The sequence below is a fragment of the Anomalospiza imberbis genome, chromosome 5, assembly GCF_031753505.1.
Source record: "Anomalospiza imberbis isolate Cuckoo-Finch-1a 21T00152 chromosome 5, ASM3175350v1, whole genome shotgun sequence".
In the NCBI taxonomy this organism is placed as follows: domain Eukaryota; kingdom Metazoa; phylum Chordata; class Aves; order Passeriformes; family Viduidae; genus Anomalospiza; species Anomalospiza imberbis.
The window spans coordinates 12,318,556-12,338,612 of NC_089685.1; the positions used below are offsets into that span (position 1 = coordinate 12,318,556).

At 40.8% G+C, this 20,057-nt stretch overlaps 1 protein-coding gene across 3 annotated transcripts in view; it reads right to left on the minus strand.

Moving 5' to 3' along the window:
- SLC26A5 (solute carrier family 26 member 5) overlaps window positions 1-19,101 on the minus strand; it is a 32,728-nt gene extending 13,627 nt beyond the window's left edge. For 2 of the 3 annotated variants that reach the window (XM_068189621.1, XM_068189620.1), the window contains exons 1-7: window positions 18,942-19,101; window positions 8,028-8,241; window positions 6,267-6,406; window positions 3,037-3,147; window positions 2,324-2,505; window positions 1,644-1,808; window positions 63-215 (exon numbers count right to left, since the gene is read on the minus strand). In XM_068189621.1, coding sequence (XP_068045722.1) covers window positions 63-215; window positions 1,644-1,808; window positions 2,324-2,505; window positions 3,037-3,147; window positions 6,267-6,406; window positions 8,028-8,182 — 906 coding nt within the window. In that variant the 5' untranslated portion in view covers window positions 8,183-8,241; window positions 18,942-19,101. Of the gene's footprint in view, window positions 1-62; window positions 216-1,643; window positions 1,809-2,323; window positions 2,506-3,036; window positions 3,148-6,266; window positions 6,407-7,401; window positions 7,528-8,027; window positions 8,242-18,941 lie in introns of those variants that run through there. The other variant, XM_068189622.1, reaches the window with a different exon arrangement.
- Window positions 19,102-20,057: the final 956 nt, after the last annotated feature.

Consider the following 20,057-nt stretch of genomic DNA (forward strand, 5'->3'; position numbering starts at 1 on the left):
ATAGTTTCTACAGCTTTAGAATAGCTATATAATTTAGCCATAGAATTTCCCAACTGGCTTACCACAATGATCTCCATAGGAATAGGAACTGGGAGATTCTTCTTAAAGCAGAAATTGATCTCCTTGCCAATCAGCAATAGAACAATGCACGTTAATCCAACAATCAATGCAGCAATATTGGTCGTCGTTATTTTTGAAAGCACGTCAGCTATGCTCTGTAACATACCAGAAGCATCATAATTATTCTTAAGAAAATAGAATCTTCATGAAGATTTGCCACAGAAGAGCAAAATATACATTGCTTTTCAGCTGTGGTTTCAGTCTAAATTAATAACCACAGTGAATGAGGGCCTCACCAAAATACCCACTGTTCCTATAAAACACAGAAGACTAGAGTATCTCAGTGAGAGAAATGCACTTGAATAATTTACAATATCAGTGTTCCTTAAAGGGGGCAAAAATTTGGAGAAAAAACTTTAATGGGGTAAAAAGCCTAAACCAAACCATGTCTCTCATCCTCAACATTTTCACACATATTCCTCAGCAGCAGCTACCTGAAAGTAATAAATGCAAACTCCTTCTAATACCTTCAAATATTCTTTGGCAAGTCACATTTACTTAGAGCTGGATAAACTATTCTAAAACAATAAAGCTGCTAATAGAACTGTTGAGGTTGCCATAACAATATGGTTAAATAACAGTGATCCTGCAATGCTGCTGAACTGGCCATTATTCCAAATACCTTTTAATTGAAAACACTTACTAAAAAGGTGTTCGAAAAAAACCTGCTGGAATACACAAGTTGCTAGAGGGTAAATAATTACCCATACTGATTATTCCTCCTTCTTCCACTGCATTAAAATAAATAAATAACCTCTGGGTTAGAGGTCTTTGAAAGAAGATGAACATACTCTTATTTATGCAGATTGAAAATTGCAACAACTGTCAGGATGTTATACATTCAAGATGTCCTGGTAGTACGCATCTTGAATTTATAACTTCCCTTCTATTTGTATGGCAATTAGTATGACTGGTTCCCAGTTTCGTGAACTGAACAGCAAATTTTGAAATTAATAATTAATGCAGATTGGTTTGCAAAAGGTTTGTTATATCTGCACAAACATACAAAAAGATTCCCACAGAGTATTTTCTATAAACTATATGTAAATGAAATCCCTAAGTTTCATTATTGCTGAGCCATCAATCTGCTCAAAAGCTTACATTTTCACAGACATCTGAGATCTTTCCTTTTCTTCCTCTTAAGAGTGGAAAGATTCTGAGAGTAACATTTCCTAGCTTTCCAGAACATGCCTGATTTACAATGAAGCATTTCAGGAGCACATTTCCCCCCAAGGCACAAGAGATTTGCTTCAATGAACAATATTTCTTCATATTATGAAACTACATTCAGCAAAATCCCAAAATCTGCCCATCTCAGACCATCTTGTGGATCTGTCAAGTCACACTTGGGCTGTACTTTCAGATATTCATATATTGTTATGGCACTTAATGACCTCATACCCAGTGTTCAATACTGAAGATTATTCTACTTAGTGCCAAATAATACATAAAAACAGGGAAAAGCTTAGGAACTACATCCAGACAACAGAGAATTTGCAAGCGTAGTAAGTGCAGTTACTCACATTTACAACTGAGAGGGGTCCACTGTACCGGCTAGTCTTGATACCAAGGAGATACTTTAACTGGGAAGTAAAGACATGAACTGCAGCTGCAGTGGTAAATCCTCGCACCAGAGGCTCCGTTAGATAGATAGACAGAAATCCAAATCGAAGGAAACCTAAACACAACTGATGAAAAAGAGAAGTGTCAACCACGTGACTCCCACTATAGTCTGGATATAGCACACACCCACACACCTCTCCCCTTTCCTCAATGCCCAAGCCAGATCAGGCTAACCTGAACTTGGCTTTTCTAAAGTCACAGTTCAGTAAGCTGCCATCAAAGCTCCCAATCTTCCATGCCTCTGGCAGGTCCAGTGTGAGATATGGGTATGTATGTATGCATTGTTTGTGTGCATTTATGGACAGATTAGAGAACATCAGCTGAGTTTTTCTGATGGGATAGGAAAAAAGGAAAAGGGGGAAAATCACATTTTTTTTCCAGTACAGCTAAGATGCCAGATGAAGTCCAGCCTCCAATGCATCCATCCCCAGTTCTGTGATGTGGCTGCCATAAAGCACCCTGTGTCCCACATAGAGCAGTGCAGAAGCACAAGTCTGGTTACAGGCGAGCCACCGTGTCCCAGCACTCCCTGCAAGTCCAGCAGCAGCAGCTGCCCTTACAGCAAACTGTGAGCACATACCTGGATAAGTCCTGAAAGAAAGGCGAGAGCCACAGCTACCTGCACCCTCTTGGTATCCCTAGCACTGTAATATTCAAGGACATCTGTAATATTAGTAGAATTAGAGTCCAGAGAAATCATTTCATCAGGCACTTCTCTCACAGCAACACTACCAACCATCATACTAATCACAGCAAAGGTGCCTGAAATAAGAGAGAGAGGAAAAAAAAATGCTTAAAATCTTGGCAAGTCTTGTTTTTAGGAGTGGTTCTTATTAAGATATGTAGAATTAAACTAAAATAAGAGTTTTCTACCTTAATAATGTATTTTTTAGTCCCCAAATCTGCTCGAGTACTCAGCACCATTAAAGCCAGATGGTGAACATACACCTCTGCAGTTGGTAAACTCCATCATTTTTTTTTCTCAGTTTTTATTTTGCACTTTAAAGATTCATCCTGGCCACACCAATGAAATCATAGTTCAGGAGTTTGCAGCACACATTTCTAGATCTAATTTGATACGAGATGCTCTACTACAGTTTCCTAAGTAAAATGGATATGCTAACAATAAAAAGTACTGCTTATGTTCCACACATTTGCATTTCTCCTACGTACTTAAATTTGAATTTATGGAAAAACTACACTTTATACTTCTCAATTTTTATTTTTTAGAGCTTTATCAAAAACACACACACACACATACAGACAGATTTTCAGTTATCCATACAGATATACCTATTGATATGTGCTTGGAGGTTCCAAAGAAAGTATACAGAAAAACAGGATAAAATGAAGAATATAGGCCAAATACTGGGGGAACAGCTGCCAGCAAAGCATAGGCTAAACCTAGAAAACAGACACAAATATGTATGTTAAGTAAACAACAAAAATAAAACATCTGAAGCAAAGGGATTTAAGTCTACTAAAACTGAACACACCTAATAGAAATTCTAGAGACTCGTCCCAGGTTTAAAAAAACGGGAGATCTTTCAGTGAATAGTCTTTAAAATGTATAATGCTCTAGGGCAGTGCCTAGAAACGTGATGGGTTGAGTCAGGAAACCAAAGTCTCTAATTACAGGCACTTCAGGTGTGTGTGTGTTTGTGTGTACACTTGTGCACCTGTTTTGCCTTTGTGGGTGGAAACGCTCCTTAATGGCCAACAAATTATTTTTGTTGCTTTCGTTTCTATCTGCAGAAGAATCTAGTTAGAAACACCCAAACCCTCATAACAAGTGGGACACATTTGACTTTCTTTCCTTTTCTGATCAGACATGGTGTTCATGGCAACCCCTAACTGACTAAACACTTTCCTCCTCCCTCCTCCCCTCCAGAATGACTGGGGTAACATAACAGTTTATGTTTTCACAAAACATACTTCAAAATGTAAAATAAGCAGAGAACTTTTGACAATCTGTAAGGTCACACAGCTTATACAGAGTCTGGTATTCTTCCCAAGAACAAAGTCCTTTTTGTCATTAAGCCCTGTCCAGTCCCATGCAGTGGAATGCAATCCACATCGTTCCTATCTGAAGTGGTGGCTGGCAAGCACAACCGTGGAGCTGTGGGGGGAACAGCTCTAAGGGACACCAGGGAAGAACACCTCCCACCCTTTGTGTGACTCAGGGTGTGCTCATCGTGGGACCAGGCTCACAAGCAAGTGGTGTACATCATGTGATATGGCACAGAACTGTCCCAAGCAGTTCCAGCCAAAACAGCTCTAGACAGCTTGTGTTAATGAGAATTGACACCAGGACAGAACAGATGGGCCACAAGGAGAAAACACTGTATCCTGGCTTGGCTTGGTTCTGCACTCTCACAAGTGCAGGCTGGTAATACCTGTGTGTTCTTGCCACACTTGGGCAGACTGGTCCAAGTGAGGAGTAAAAATCTCAATGGACCAGTGCAAATTCCAAACACAAGCAATGGTTCATCCACCATGGAGAGCCAGTGATACTCAAAAACACCTCTCCCTAATAATTTAAATTGGGAGACAAAGCACCACATTACAAAAAAAAAGAACTAAACCAAAGGGGTCTTCTGTGCTATCCAAGTGCTCTTGTGCAGCGTAGTAAGTCACAGGGTCTTGTTCTAGCCCTAAGCAGTATCTCAGTCCTTACCAAAAAATCATATTCTCACCTAAACTGGACTGATGGTATCATTTATTCTCTTGCTCAAATGAGCATTTCATTAAGTACTTGTGAAATTCCTCCCACGTATCTTCTCTCACCCAAGGGGTACCTCTCCTGACATCAGCAAACACCCTGTACTGTAACAGCCTGGACTTCAATATGATGATGAACTTAACAGTACAAGTAAACAGAACTGAAAATCAGTGTTCAAAACTGGAAGGGTGGGTCTATGTCAAGTTTTTGATCTGAGTACCCTTTTATTCTCTTTCATTTGTACTGGCATTTTTAAAGACTGTCAGTGCCAAGAAAATAAAGAGATATTGACCTAATAGGAGGCCATGGCTTAAACATCATGGCCATTGTAGCTCTGCCTGGAATGATTCCCAGGCTTCTTTGAACCCATGCTTGCTATAATTACATCCATTCCAGAAAATTGAAAGTTCAACTTTTGTGTTTTCAGAAAGGGAAAGATTAGGAGCAGTTTAAGGGCATGTCTACAGGCGCCAAATGAATAATGTTTACTTTTAAAAAGAGTCACAAAATTAAGTATAAAGTTCACTGCTGACCACTTAAATTTTAGTGTTCTTTCAGGTCATGACATAAATTATGTTTCAGTATACAACTGACAATGTTTGTGTCCACTATATGACAGATATGCCTAGCTATCAGTTTAAGATAAGTTTATGCTTCCATATGTGGAAGAAAAAATAACCTTAATCATAAAACTTAAACAAAACCAGGAAGATACAGAAATAAAGAAATTATCTGCACAGACTAAGTTAGGGTATTTAATTATTGTAATGGGTTATCACCTATTAAAATCTTGGATTTACAGATGACTTTTTCAGACCTGCTTCAGGCTAAAGTGGAACAAGTGAGGTGCAAATATGAAATAAGTCAACACAAAGTAAACTTTCATATGCTTAATTACATCACCGTCTGGACAAGGCTCTGCACAAATCAAAGAATTTCCTTGACTCCAAGACCTCCTGGAAAAATCTACAGAGACTGTGGCAGCTATTGTGAAGCTGCCATTCCCAGAGCAGTGGGAACCCCATAATGATATTGCTGTAGAAGTGCTGCTGCTTTCTAACCTCCTAACACTTCTAAAACTGCTAATAGTAAGTGCTAGGCTAAACAAAAGATTCTACTGGTCCATTCACCAAGAGCCGAACAGAATAGTGAACACTGGCTTTCTCTGTCTTCCAGAACCTGCTCCTGCTTCAAGAGTGGGCTCCACTTAGGCTGACACTTTCAAGTAATTTCATAGAAATTTCCACAGATTTTCAGTCTTGTTACAGACAATACTTTTGATTTAATTAGACCATGTAAATCACTGCCTGCTACTATGGTTCCAGCATAAACTGGTGACTTCTAGCCTTAGGGATCAATCTGAATTCTTACATGTTCTTCTTTGATTAAATTTAGTTTGGTTACTTTGCCTCAGTTGCTTCCTGAAAAATAATGTTTTATATGTCTGCTATCCTCTGCAGGAAATTTGCCATGACTTTCAGGACAATGAGATCAGTAAGTAATATGGTGCATTCAACAAAAGTTTGGACATGCACTTGAACTGTGAAAAGTTGGTCTGCCATTGAGAGCTGTGGATACTGATTAGAAAGGGAGCTTCTTTCAGAGTTTGGTGCGTATCACTGACTCGCAGTTTTAAGGGAATCATCATTCTGGGCTGGTCTGCAGAATCCATGCTGATCTCCACAGAGAGCCCCAAGATACACATCCTGTTCTCAGGAGCACCTCAGGATGTCAAGAACTGCCATAAAAGCACACACAGAAAAAGTAAAGAAGGGATAATTAAATCCAGAGGTACACTCACCTTGAGGAAGCTGCATGACCCCAGTGCTAATACCTGAGATTATGTCTCCCAATAAGTATTCCTTCACTGGGTAACGAGGCAGCCATTTTAAAATCGGTAAGAAACCGTAAAGAAGAGACTTGGCTTTCTTAGAAGAACAACTGGAATTACAAAGCAGAAAGAAAGTTAGACACTAGCAGGGGACAAACAAGGTGCAACAATTGTCTTTCATCCCTATACAGGAAAACAGCTCCTTTACAGGCAGGCTCAGACTCCTGATGACAGTAATTTTTGGACATGCTTAAGCACAACAACTATGCCTCCAGTTAATTTAGCCCTTAATCACGTGTTGGTGCTGTTGACAAACCTTATGGAACTAGAGAAGAGAACAAAAGTCTTGTGAGGCTGGAGGTCAGTGGGAAGTAAAACTGTTCCAGTCTATGCACAATTGAGTGGTCACACAACACCTTTTGCTGAGATCATTCCAAGTCACAATCCCCTGAGAATAACTTGCTTCCTGATAGTGGTTTTCACTCATCAGAATACTTTGCAGTGCTTTTTCCCATTTACTATTTGCATGCTTTATACTTTTTTGATAATAATATTTTATAGTATTATGCTTTGAAAATGCCAGATCTATTAATTTAACCATTTAATAATAGTACATAATTTAATAGTACTTATTACTATCACCACCAGTACTGACAGACTCACTTTCAGGCTATTTGAGAACAGAACCCTTCTTCACCCAGAAAGGAAAGGCATTGAAGCCAGCAGCACTGACCCTTGGGACTCTTAGCAGAGCTATTAACCTTTTGAAACCCTGACTCATGACATACGAATAGAGCCAGGAAACACATATCTCTATCCAGTACTGCCTTGCATCATACCTTGATTGTACTGTGGTAAGTTTAACCTTGGCTAAAAATGTAACAGTGATTATAGAAATGCTTTTCTGTGTAGGGGAATTGCAAGAGAATTGCAGAGATTTGTTAGCATTTCTGAATTGCACAGTGAAGAAGCTTGTTGCTAAAACAGAGAATCATCCACACTTCTCCATGGTTAAGCAGACTGTATCACAAAAAGGAGGATTTTGATCCACTTTCTTTTAATTCAGGACAGACAAGTTTTCTGAGGTAGAATTAATTGTCTTTACCATGGAAGTCATTCCATAAACCAAAGCTAATCTTCAAATGTCAAATCATGTGAACAGGAGTATTTTATAGAAAAGAATTTCTGTTGTCATGCAGAACAAGGTTTGAGAAAGAAATGGAAAAAACTCTGCAAGTGAAGCATGGATAAACATAAAGCTAATGAGAACTTAAATCTCCTGGTACCGTGGAGCAAGAGAAGCACAGTTAAAGACATTTCTAACCAGATCATACTTAGATTCCAAGGCAGTTAATTTAAAGCTAGAGAATGCCTTTAGTAAGTTCTTATTAGACTAATATTTAGATTTCTACACAGCTATCACACATCTCCATTCTTCTGTGAAAGAATCATGTGAAGCACAAATTTGGCCATAAGTATTTCCACATAAGGACAGATATTTTTCTGGGTCTTATGAATTCATGTCACGTGATTTGACTAATACTTCACATTCCTATGCTGTGTACTTTCCTTTTGCACACAGCTTCTTCCCAGTCTTGCTGAATGGTCAAAGTAGAATTAGTGGTTTTATCTTTTAGGTTTCTTTGAACAGATTAGCAGCTAAGTGCATGAATCAATTAAGAATTATAATATTTCTAACCAATAAAACAAAGATAAGGCAAAAAACCCTACCGACAAGAATGTGCAATCTTCTGCCCTAAAGTCTGAGGGGTTCTCTGTCGCCTGCGCAGCTGTCCTTGCAGGAGCTCCTGGTTGTATATTGGTCTCTGCACACAATACCTCTGGGTTTGCTCAAGACACGCTTCTTGTTCTTGAGCATGTTCCATAGTTGATCTCACAGAGCAGCAGTGAAGGAGGAACAATTCCACAATCTCCACCAAAAAACCTGGTTGCAGACAAAATAAGTTTGGTTTCCTTTTTAACCTCAGATTTGGCATTTCCTTTCAAATAATGTATTTTAACAAGCTAGAGGCAAGAACTGTGATTGCAGTCTAATTAAGTAGTCTGTAACAGCAGTAAGAAAATAAATCACACTCAGTCTTCAGTATATGTAAGCTATTAATTTATGCTTCTCTTGTATAATGAAAGCTTTTGCATTAATTTTTTTGTAAATAAGAGCTGAAACTAACTTGGAATGTTGTATTCATGTTTATCTGGATTTTCCCGCAGTTTTTAAAGAATAGGAGGGAGATTCCTTTATTGCTGAGTTACTTCCTGCTTACTCACAAACTGGTATGTCCATTTCCAAAAGACAGAACTCTGACTTTAACACTGAGAAACCCACTTCTTTCCTCCAGATTGTCAGTTGCTTCCTGCATCCATCCACCTGCCTTCCTCTCCATTTCAGAAGCTTCTTTTTCCAAACAGCATCTCAAGGATACACAATTCACTACTTTCAAACAGTTATTATTTCAATGGATGTGCCATTTACTGCTATTCTCAATCTGCACTGACTAAAACAGGAATTGGGAGATGTGCCCAGTTTTAAAACTAGCCAGAAGGTTTGTAAAGATCTATTTGTCTGTCTGATTCAGTGCCACAAACATGTTTAAAAGACACTCTGCTAATTCCATTGCCCCATGTTTGCTGCTTTCAGAAATACTGGGCAAGAAACACACTCCCAAGTCTGAGCAAAGTGACAGGACTGCTATGTTGTTAGGCAGAGATGCCGGCTAGTGCCACATTCGACGACAGAACGAACGCGAGTGCAGTGGGAAACAGAGCCATCATTGCGAACAAGGCCTTGGGCTCAAGTCCAGCAAGTCACTTAAGCATGTGTTTGCCTTCAACCAAGGGTGGTAACCCAGGGGTGTTCCGTTTTTAGCTGTACATCAATACTGTTCTGGGAAAGGGTTACCACGCAGAAATTAAACAAATTGCTACCTAAGCACTCAGACAAAGCTAACCGTGATTGGTCCAACATTCCGATTCAGCAAATACAGTCAGACCAGCAGCAAAATATCAATATTGCTATCTATGTCTTCACTCTGATGAAAGTGCTGGAACTTTCCACTCAGGTCTTGGTAATCTCTACCTCCTAGAACTGACACAGCCTAGCATCTCTTCAGTTCTCAGTATTTCATAAGCAATACTTTCTCTATGTTGTCAGCCACAAAAGGATATTTTTACTAAAATTGTAATTTTTCATTTACTGCACACTCTAGATTGACTTCAGCTTTATTGTGTGAAATAAAGGTGATCCTGCTTGAGCAGGAAGGTTGTAATCTATGATCCTCAGAAGTCCTGTCAAGCTCAACCATTCTGGGATTCCATAATGATCCCTTATGTCATAATTCTCCAGAAATTAATTGATGTGTTCTGGCAACACTGGCCTTATCTACAAATTAAGAAGTAATTTTAATCAGTCCTAAACAGAAAATCCACTCAAATCAGAACAGAAACTGCAACTGCATGTAAAAGACACAGACCAAATCAGTTCAATGACTTGGTTTTGGCTAAACTTTTCCAATAAAATAAGAATGCAATATCAAAACGTTTTTAGCCAAGGTTTTGAAAACACACACCCTGCCTTCTTTCTGCTACAAAGGACAGCCACAAAAGACACTGCCCTGCTAACCCCAAACAATCCAGGTCCTGAATTTCCACCTTTGAGTTTGTTCAGCTTCAAATAGATTGGTTAATATATGGAAGAGTCACATGAGCTTGTAATATAAATCTAGACCTGGAGAGGTCTGGAGGTCTCCAGTTCTGTACACATGCTCCAACTCTTCGAGGTACTACGAGCATATACAGAACAACAGAAGTTCCATCCTGCCTCTGTTTTTCATAGTAAAATAAATTATACAAATGCTGTATTTGACTAACTGAACAAGGCCCAACTCTAAATCAGTTATCCAGACCATGGCAAGTGTTAGTTTGGAATACTACCAGAGATCACTACCCAAGTTTCACTATCACTCAGTCTGAAGGTTTTTAAAACTGTAGATTGAATGTTTCTGATTCTGTCAGATTAAGGAAGTTACACTGCACAGAGTCATGAGAACCAGCTAAAACAAAAGTAACTCGAGGGAGGATATGATAGGATCTTGTCTTTACCTTCACAGTGGATACAAGAACCTGGAAAACAAATCACATGTCATTAAAAGAGATCCTCTATCTACCTAAAACTACTGCTGGATATATCACACACTATTTTTCCATGTCATTTCACCAACTTCATCTTAACAGCCCTGCATAAGCATGTTCCTTGATGGGAATCTAAAATACTAAGATGTAGATAGTACACTAACAAAGTTTTTAATATTATCCCTCTCTTTTGCAAAAGTACACAGAGAGCAAGATTGAGATGCTTGTCTTTATGAGACACATTGTCGATTGAGTAGCAAAATAGTAACATTTCATGACGGGTTCGACTGTCTCTCCAAGTGTTTGCTGCATGACAAACTGGCAGTTTGTCAGTTTGTCACAGTTATCCAAGGCTCAAAAACTGAGTTTTGCCCTTCACTCTCAGAACGCTTGAAGAAGAGCAAAAGCAAGGTACTGCCATTTTCATGAAAAGAAAGCTTACTGCTACGATTTCTGAAAACTCACAGACCTTTACCCAGAGGAAGAGAAAGGCAATGGTGGATAGTGGAATACTGCTCTCCAACAACCTTTGAACTTCATGGCAAGAATAAAGTTAAAAAGCTGTAAGAAACACTGTCATTAATCTTATCAGCCAGATAAGAGTTGAGTTGAAGTAGTTAAGACCTGTATGCAAAAGACTTAAGAGTTGGCAATTCTTTATCTGACTGATAAAGGCCTGTCTTATATCTTTCCTGCTATTATCAAATTGAAGGTGTTAAAGAAAAAAAAAGTGAGGCAAACATGAACTTATAACACTATCACTAATAAATTAGCACTTTCTCTTCCCTATCTTAGCTGATAAAGGAGGTCTGTCAAGCCATCTGCACTGATTCTTGTAAAGGACAATAATTTTTGATCCAAATCACATATATCAGAGTGCAACCATAAAATTTATAGGAACAGAGATTTGGCTGCTGTTCCTTAGATTCAAAATACAACTATGGGGAGAAAAAAAGCAAGAAGCTGGAGACATTAAGAATGGTGTACCATGTGACTCTTGCAGCTTTAACAGGCTTTTCTCCTTTTTCTCCTAACATGTGTATCTAACCTGAATGTGTCTGAAATACTTAAGGAAATGGGGGAGTCAGCAGCAAATCCATGGTATTGCCTGTTTTACAAGGGCAACCCCCTTTTTTTTGGAAACTATGCACAAATTGCTTAAAGTAGCAGAAAAGCACAGGTGGACAGTACTAGTACTGTGTTACAGTGTGTCCTCTGCTAGAGAATTCCAAGTGTGATCATAAACTAAAAAGTCTATGAAACATTTTGTGTCTTCAGCTTACAAATACAGGTGACTGCCATCAGCCAAAGGGCTGGTGGAAATACTGCCACTCTATGTATAACATGTGCTCTCAAATGTACACTGAAAAGCACAGCTACTGCAAGGTCTGTTCCAACTGTCTGAAGAGGCAAGACACAAACCCAGGTGATTTTAGGAACCACATAATAGCTCATTTCTTTCTTTCCTCTCTGGCCTCATTCCTCAGTGCCCCATGCCCTTCCACTTTTCACCCTGAATGACATGTAGAAAGTTGTTTTTCAAATAAGCACAAAGGTGTAAAACGACTTAACAGGGTCATAAGGAATATGTTCTCCTAGTTTTATTGGACTGTTCTCATCATTCTCATTCCTCCTCTACTCCTCCCATTAAATCCAGTAACAACTAGATTTTTAAACCTGAAACCTATATGTAAAATTTCATAATTTTGGAGGTAACTTGTGAAACAAACAAAATTTTCCTTGTGTAAGTCCTAATCTAAGAAATGCACTCCAGGAGTGAACCTTTGGGAAAAAAGATAAATCAAGACCTTAAACTTCTATGCAGCTTTTAGACAGGCAAAATGTCCACTCTATTCATTAGAAAGGTGAGATGATTACATAAACTGTGTTTGGTTGTGTGATTAAAGCTTCTCCACACACCTATAGTGTTACTCAGAACACCAGCAGGATGGAGAACCTGGATAATACCCTGGTGGGCTACTGCCAGGGCCACCACATGAGCTATCAGCCTATCAAAAGCCCATCGCCACCAGTCCAGAGTAGCATGCAAGGGTCACCTATGGGACCCTGGAAGTCCCTGCCAGCTCTGGGTGTGAAAAGCATCTGCCCATCTCTAAGAGTAAGAGCACTCAGGGGCAGCAAAAGGGGTCCTGGGAAGTCCTGGCCAGTCCCACATGTGCACACGGGATGGTCTGTACCAACAACTGCAGTGGGGCCATGACCTTGGGGGCTTGTGTGTCTAGCTCAGCTGGGGAAACTGGGATGAAGAAGCTATTAGGCAGATTGTGTGAGCTATGTGCTGGAGGGACCCACCTTGCAGATGTGTGATGCATTTCTACATCACATATATTCCCAATAGTGGACCTCCATCCTGTTTAGCTAGAGAGCAGAGGGGATGAAGCTGTTGGGGTTGCCTCTCTGATACGCATGAGTTGCCATGTACAAATCTAAGTACGTTGTGTATGTGTGTTCTCTGTGTGTGTGTGCTTATGGGAAACACATCTTCAGCCTTGGCACTGGCTGGATCTGGGGATATGGAGCAGCAGCCCCATCTTCCTCAGGCTGTTGAATTCAGTACAATATATTTTCCTCTAATGAACCTATCTTAGCCACTGAAAACAGCATAATAGTAACATTGAGCATGAAGATCCTTCTCTCAAAATGGCAACAAATAGGACATATATATTTTTTTAAATAATATGATTATGTAACTGATAAGAGTGATTTATATTTCATGTTCCTTGCCAAAAAATACTTAAGTCCCCAAAGGTCACTCCATGGACTAATGAATTCATTAGTGTCTTAAGCGTTTCTCTTATCAACCAGCAATCTTATGTGTGTTTTCATCAACAGCATGTTTTAGGACCTGTTGTAATGACTGAGCCAAATAAGACAAAACACCTGGAGCACTTTGAGCAGAACATTGGTCTCCTTCCCTCTGAGACATAGATAAGAGATGGCTTCTGTTTCCAGTGTAAACACCCTGATGACCATGAGGACCCATGGCAATAAGATCATCCTTATTTCTGCTTTTTGCAACCCCAGTGACCTTGGATCCTAGTCTGCCATCCTCTTTCCCTTTGCCAAAAGCAGTTGCTAGTGACAGTGGAATCAGTAAGTTAATCAGAATGGTAGCATGGATGATGACCCCTTTGTTGTGCTTTGTTAAGCTGACTGATAAGGACATACACCACTTCAGAGACAGATAATCATTACCCAGCTTCATTTCCAGAGAAAATCCACTGCCAAAAATTTTGGTGGAGCAGTTTTCTTCATAAAGCTCCAGCTGGTCAAAGGAGATAACACAAATCAAGATCATGAATACACACCAAGCTAATACAGAATAATTTCTTTACTTCTTGTGATCTCAGTGCACCAATGACCTCCAGCAACTGGCTCATTTTTTCAGGCAAAGTGGAATATGCAGACAGCAAACAAGTGTCTGCACAGAAAGAAATTACTTCATTCTATGATACACTTCCTTCTGCAGAGAAGCCACCAAAAGAATTCTCCCCTCTCTATCTGCTTCATCAACTCTTTACACACATCACTACCCTCTCAAGTGCTGCATCAAGTTAAAAATAAACAACAAAAAATAGAAGGTTGTTATTTACAACCAAAATAATTTCAGTCATCATGTTTACAGTGTAAACCTCTCAAGTCATACAGGAAATTGAAGGATAGTAAAACAGTGTGGTCAGAGGAAGAAATGACTGGGGTACAGAGAGGGAAGAAGAGAGGGTTTACAATGGGATTAAAATTTATATTCCAGTTTCACTGCTGAAAACATGGCATAAAGGAACTACCATTACTTGAGTAACATGAGGTTTTGAATAGTCTCCAAAGATCCTCTACAAGACTCTCCAACACATTCTGAAAGGATTTGTTCCTCTGCAAAACAGGCTACAGCCACTGCCATGCATGAAGAAATGCCTGAAGAACTGATGGTTCTGAAAGGCAACACAGAACTTCAGCATAGGGCAGCCATTCCCTGGGAAAGTGGTATCACTAACTATTTCTCAAAGCTGCAACTCTCCTCCTGATAGTTCTGAGAACTTCCCTATCCATGTTAGGATCTGCAAACATTTCATTTTTGGAAGCTACTTCATAACACACATTTTCTGTGGTTTTTTTCTGCTTTAGGTATCAAACCAAATCCTACATGAGCAGTAAGCAGAACATGACTTATGACAGATCCTGTTCCCATTTATGCAAATGTTGCTTGGTTAAGATGTTATCTAAACAATAGCATTCTCCTGTCTCATATGTACTTGAGTGTTGCTTCATGATCTGAAGGTGAATGCCAGACAGTGGGAATAACCTTCCTCAACATTTTGATGCCAAGGTTACACCTAAAGGCCATGAGTGCACAGCAAACACAGGCCAACACTGCTTTTGCTTGAAAAATTTTAAAATGCAATGTAAGCAAAGAACGTGTAGAGAAGTTTCTCAAATAAGTATTTCACAGCAAACCCCTGCTTTATTTGCAGCTCATCTCATGGCTTCATATTTCTTCCATGGCTGATGAAGTTTTAATGTGAGACAGCCCCATGTCTGTTCTTAACTGCACAAACAATAAGACCAGCCCTCATGGAGCCGAAAATTTCTCCAAATGACTCTCTAAGTGTGTTTGGCAGAACAACCCTGCATGAATGGATTCCTGCAACAGCTACACTAGAACAGGGTGTCTTGATGAAGGAACTGGAAGAGCAAGAACGGTATCTGGGCTGAGAATCAACAAATTAAATGAAGAAAGGTTCATTGAGTAATTTTCTGATGATTTCTTCTTGCAAGAACCTTTCTTTCCTTCTCAGGAACACATATGCAAAAGAAACAAATGTCACCAGAAAACAGGAAAAAAATAAAATCAGATTCACTACAACTGTAGTTAGTTAGACTCAGGTCACCTGTTCAGCTATGTGGACATAAATGAAGCACCAAAAGAGATCATATATATTGATTTTAAGCATGAAACTTGCAAAGAAATAGAACTGGAATCATATATTACTGAACTGAAAACAAGCAAACAAGTACAGTGAAAAATTCCAAAAAGAAAAATGCAATTAACCAAAGACAGTAGATAATGAAACAGTAAACCTGAAAGAAATTGGAAGGGCTGAGAAAACAATGTTATGTGAAAACTCTGAAGCTGGGGCAGGATCCTGGTAAAGCAGGATATGCAGGATTAGATGCTGACCATGCTGAAGTGCTAAATGAACTCAGGTATAGCTTTCTCTGGGAAAGGACTCGAACCATGTTATGCTACAAAGTTAAAGTAGCAGCAGCAAAACTTCTGTATTTAGAGAAGACATTAGAGTTGCCTGTATCTGTGAAAGATCTGTAGTTTTGTTCCTGATGGAACTCTTCAGCTTTGCCTGAGCTTAGCAGAGCTCTGTGAGAATAGGAATGGGCAGCTCCCTGTGGGCACCTCTGAGTAGCAATCCAAGTGTTCTCCTGCACAGGGTATGGATTTTTAAATTCTATTCCATGAAAACCAGGTAGAAATGTAATCAGTTCAATCCTTAACTGAGCTTAATTGGTCTGTCCCTACTAGACTGAACTTCAACAAGGATGTTTCAAACAACAGACACACAGCAATCTTTGATTTGGATTGGAAAATTCTGTCTGTGCCTTAGAATCAGAGAATGGTGGCAGGGACCTTCAAGACCACCTAGTTCCAAACCCCTGCTGTGGGTAGGGACATCTTCCTCTAGACCAGGTTGCTCAAAGCCCCACCCAACATGGGATGAGAAGCTTTCTGAGGAGTTCTCAAATCTCAGCCCTGCTTCAGAACCTAATTTTCATAGAATAAATTAAAAGGAGCAATTTGATCTTTGCTCTAGCCCAGGCTATGTGTCAGAACCTCAGATTTTCAATTAACAGATTAACATCTATTATTTAGCTAACCCACACCCTCCCCAATAACCACAACAATATAAGAACACAAACAGAATTGGACGTGCAAAATGGCATGCAATTGTCAAAGCAGAGCAGTAAAACTTGGTCCTCTGCCTGGGCAAAACCAGTAAGTTTTCAATGAAGGCTGGAGAAAAAAAGATTCTACCCAGGCAGTAAAAATATAGATTGTAAAAAACCTCCCAGGAAGGCAATCACACTATTCTTTGTCACATGGAATGTTTTCCCAGCTTGCTACCGCACAAAATAAAAGAAATAGTTAATGCAACATTTTGAGAAGAGTAGTCCAAGTTCCTGCATAGGCCAGTGGTTCATATATGTACTCTTATAATCATAAATAAAAATCTAAATCCTATCAATGCAACTGACTTGCAAAACTCATTCAACTGCCTGCACAAATTTACAGCCATATCTTCAAAGGCATGGAAATACTTGACATTGTCTGTTTGTGTATAGCTTTCCCATTACCTGGGCACATGGTAAATAACAACAAAACCTGCACTTTGCTGCTGCTCATACTTCTAAGGAGCAAAAAGCTATAGATAACTGGTTATAAAATAACAGCAATGGCAGGTCTTGTAGCCATGTGAAGAATTATTATCAAGAAGGACTATCAAGAAATACTGTCTGGCAGGACAACATTCTGCTGACTAACAGACCTAGGGAAAGAAATGTCTGAATAATGATGGTTTGATTCAGTAAAATTAACTGGGAAATCAATAGGCTAATTAGAGCTTGAGAGTTTTAGATTCAGCATGCTTTTCTTGGGCTAAAAGTTACAGGCTATGAAACAATCAGATAGGAAAAAAAAACAGAAAAGAAAGCTTTAGAAAACCAGATCTTAAAGAAAAAATACATCAGTAATAAAATAGAAGAAAAAATATCAGTCAACAGTTCATTGAGCAGAGACCAATAGAGGCAAAGGAGCTCAAAGGATGCACAAAAGTCTTGGTTACAATTACAGAGGCTACAGCTGCAATTCAAATTAATAGTAGTTCAAGATAATAGTAGTCTGTCTATACTATAACAGTCAAAGCAGATAAACGTGTTCAGTTCTTCTTTCTTAAGTTATCTGCAAAAGAGCAACGGTGTGACAGCCATGTGCTACATATGTGCCTGTTTTCCACGATTTTAGCATCACACTAATATAATATCTTTCCACATGGTTTTGGAATATTTAAGTTCTAAAAACATTGAGTTTTTGGGGACAGACTACTAAAACTAGTACTAAAACTGTGTGCTGAAGATATGATTTGAACCACAGTAATGGACAAGAAATTCCAAACAAAAGGCAAGATGCAATGGCTGTTCAGTGCCCCAAGTTGTAATATCTGATGGCTGAATCCAATAGAGCATTTTAGTAAGTATTCAGCTTAGAAAACAGAGCTCAGTTTATGCCAGAGGCTAAAAACATCACAATTTCCTAGGCCTTTCACCTAGATCATGCTCAATTATCTGCACTTTTTAAAATTATGTCAGCCTTTAAGCAAACTGTTACCCTGCACACAGAGTTTGTACAGTATGAGCAATAAAAGCACATCAGCTCTGGACATGATACTGAGAGGAAATAAAGTTTAGTTTAGAATGGGTGCAGCAGCAGGCTTGTTTCTCACTGGACTTGGGAGCTTTCCTTCACTGGAGTCTGATTATGAATATAACTCAATATTGCCCCAACTCCCCCCATAAATATATCTTTAAATGCAATGAAGCTTTTAGAATGAGACTGATGAGTTAAATACCCTCAAGCCTATACAAGAGAGTAAATGCTATTGCAAATTAATATGCTTTATTAGCTACCAACAGCAGCTCTGCATGTGTGAAACTCCATTCTCTCCCTATGCCTTTTCCACACTACATTTCAGAGATGTTTCACAATACAGTGCAAGACTATTAACAAAACACTTGAGTTCGGAAATACTGCTAAATGCAGAACTGAAACATCTGTCATGTCTTAGGAAGGCTTAGGACTGTCAGAAACCAAGTGTTTCAAAGTGTGATTACTGTTCCTTGGGGAAAGGCAAGAGGTGATCCCCACACAGTTCATACAGCACAAGCCACCTGCGTGTGCTTGCTTCTGAAACAGCAAAGTACCTTAGTTTTTCTATTTCTACAGCAGCAGTAAAGTAACATCCTACTCATGAAAGTTCTGTAATACAAATCATGACACCTGTTAACCGAAAATACCTGTTATTGCACATTCAGTAAGAGACATTTTAAAAGTTTTCTTGCAGATTTTAGTCTTCCTTTGGGAAAACTCCAGCCAAAATATTCCAGTGCCCAGACCCTTGCTGTCAGTCATCAACATAAAAACCAATGCTGTATAACTGTATTACTGCGACAGATATGAAGAATTACGAATGCATATTCTGCTGATTCATCAAGCAGAAATAATGGCAGCAATCTAATGTTTTTTCTTTTCTTTACTACTGGACTATCCCTAAATGCCTGCTGCAACAGCCACTTGGGTCCTCTGAAATTTTGAGCATCCCAAAAACAGCTTTCAACCATATTTCAATGTTCAGAAAATCAGAAATTTTGCAATAGCAGCATGGGCACGAGCACAGCAAATTTAAGCCTACTTACTTTTCTGGCTGGCTCTTCCTAGTTGCTTTCACTGATCCCTTGTGAGGAGCTCAAAATGTTCCCACAGTTCGTGAAGCTGAAAAACACTGACATAGGGAAAGGCAAAATCTTCTTTGCCTGAAAAGTGGAAGGGCATGAAGGGGTTGGAGGCGGGTAGTTTAATCGAGGTTTTGGAAAGGTTTTGAAGGTCTTTGGGATAAAGCTAGTACTGAAGCACAGAGCGGGTAGTTTTTGTTCTGACAAAACTCCTTGGGAGAGTCGCTCCGACCTAAACTGAGAGCTCGCAGCTCACAGCCAGAGGGGCGCAGCCACAACACGAGGAAATGACTGATCTCTCACCCTCCCTCTGGTTTTCCCCTTGGGTGCTGAGCGTGTTTTACAGCGCCGAGCGGCGCGGATGCCGCCGCTGCCCGGGAGCCCCTGGGCGCTGCCCCGGACCGGCGCTGCCCCGGACCGGCGCTGCCCCGGCACGGCGCTGCCCCGGACCGGCGCTGCCCCGGCACGGCGCTGTCCCGGACCGGCGCTGCCCCGGCACGGCGCTGCCCCGGACCGCGGCTGCCCCGGCACGGCGCTGCCCCGGCACGGCGCTGCCCCGGACCGCGGCTGCCCCGGACCGGCGCTGCCCCGGCACGGCGCTGCCCCGGACCGCGGCTGCCCCGGACCGCGGCTGCCGCACGCGCGGCTCCGGCTGTTCCGCCGGGGCCGACGGGGGGCGAAGGGAGAGGGGCCGGCACGGAGCGAGACCCCCAGGCTACCCTCGGCCCGGGGTGACCGAGCGGGAGCCACAGGCACGGGGACAGCCCGACCCCAACCGATGCTATTCGCATCTCAGGCTCGCTCCCCTCAGGAGAGATCCGCTCAAGGGGAGAGATCCGCTCAAGGGGAGAGATCCGCTCAAGGGGAGAGACCCCCTCCGCCACTGACCTCGCACTCAGCCCCGCCCGGCCGGCCGCGCTCCGCTCAGCTCCCTCCGCCTTCCCGCAGCCCGGCAGCTGCAGCCGCCGCTCGCTCCAAGGTGAGGAGCCCAGGGACGCGGGCGGCTGCCAGCCCCTGCCCCTCCCGCCCCGCGGCCGCGGGCACGTCTGGGACTCGTAGTCTCCCCGGCAGCCCCGGCCG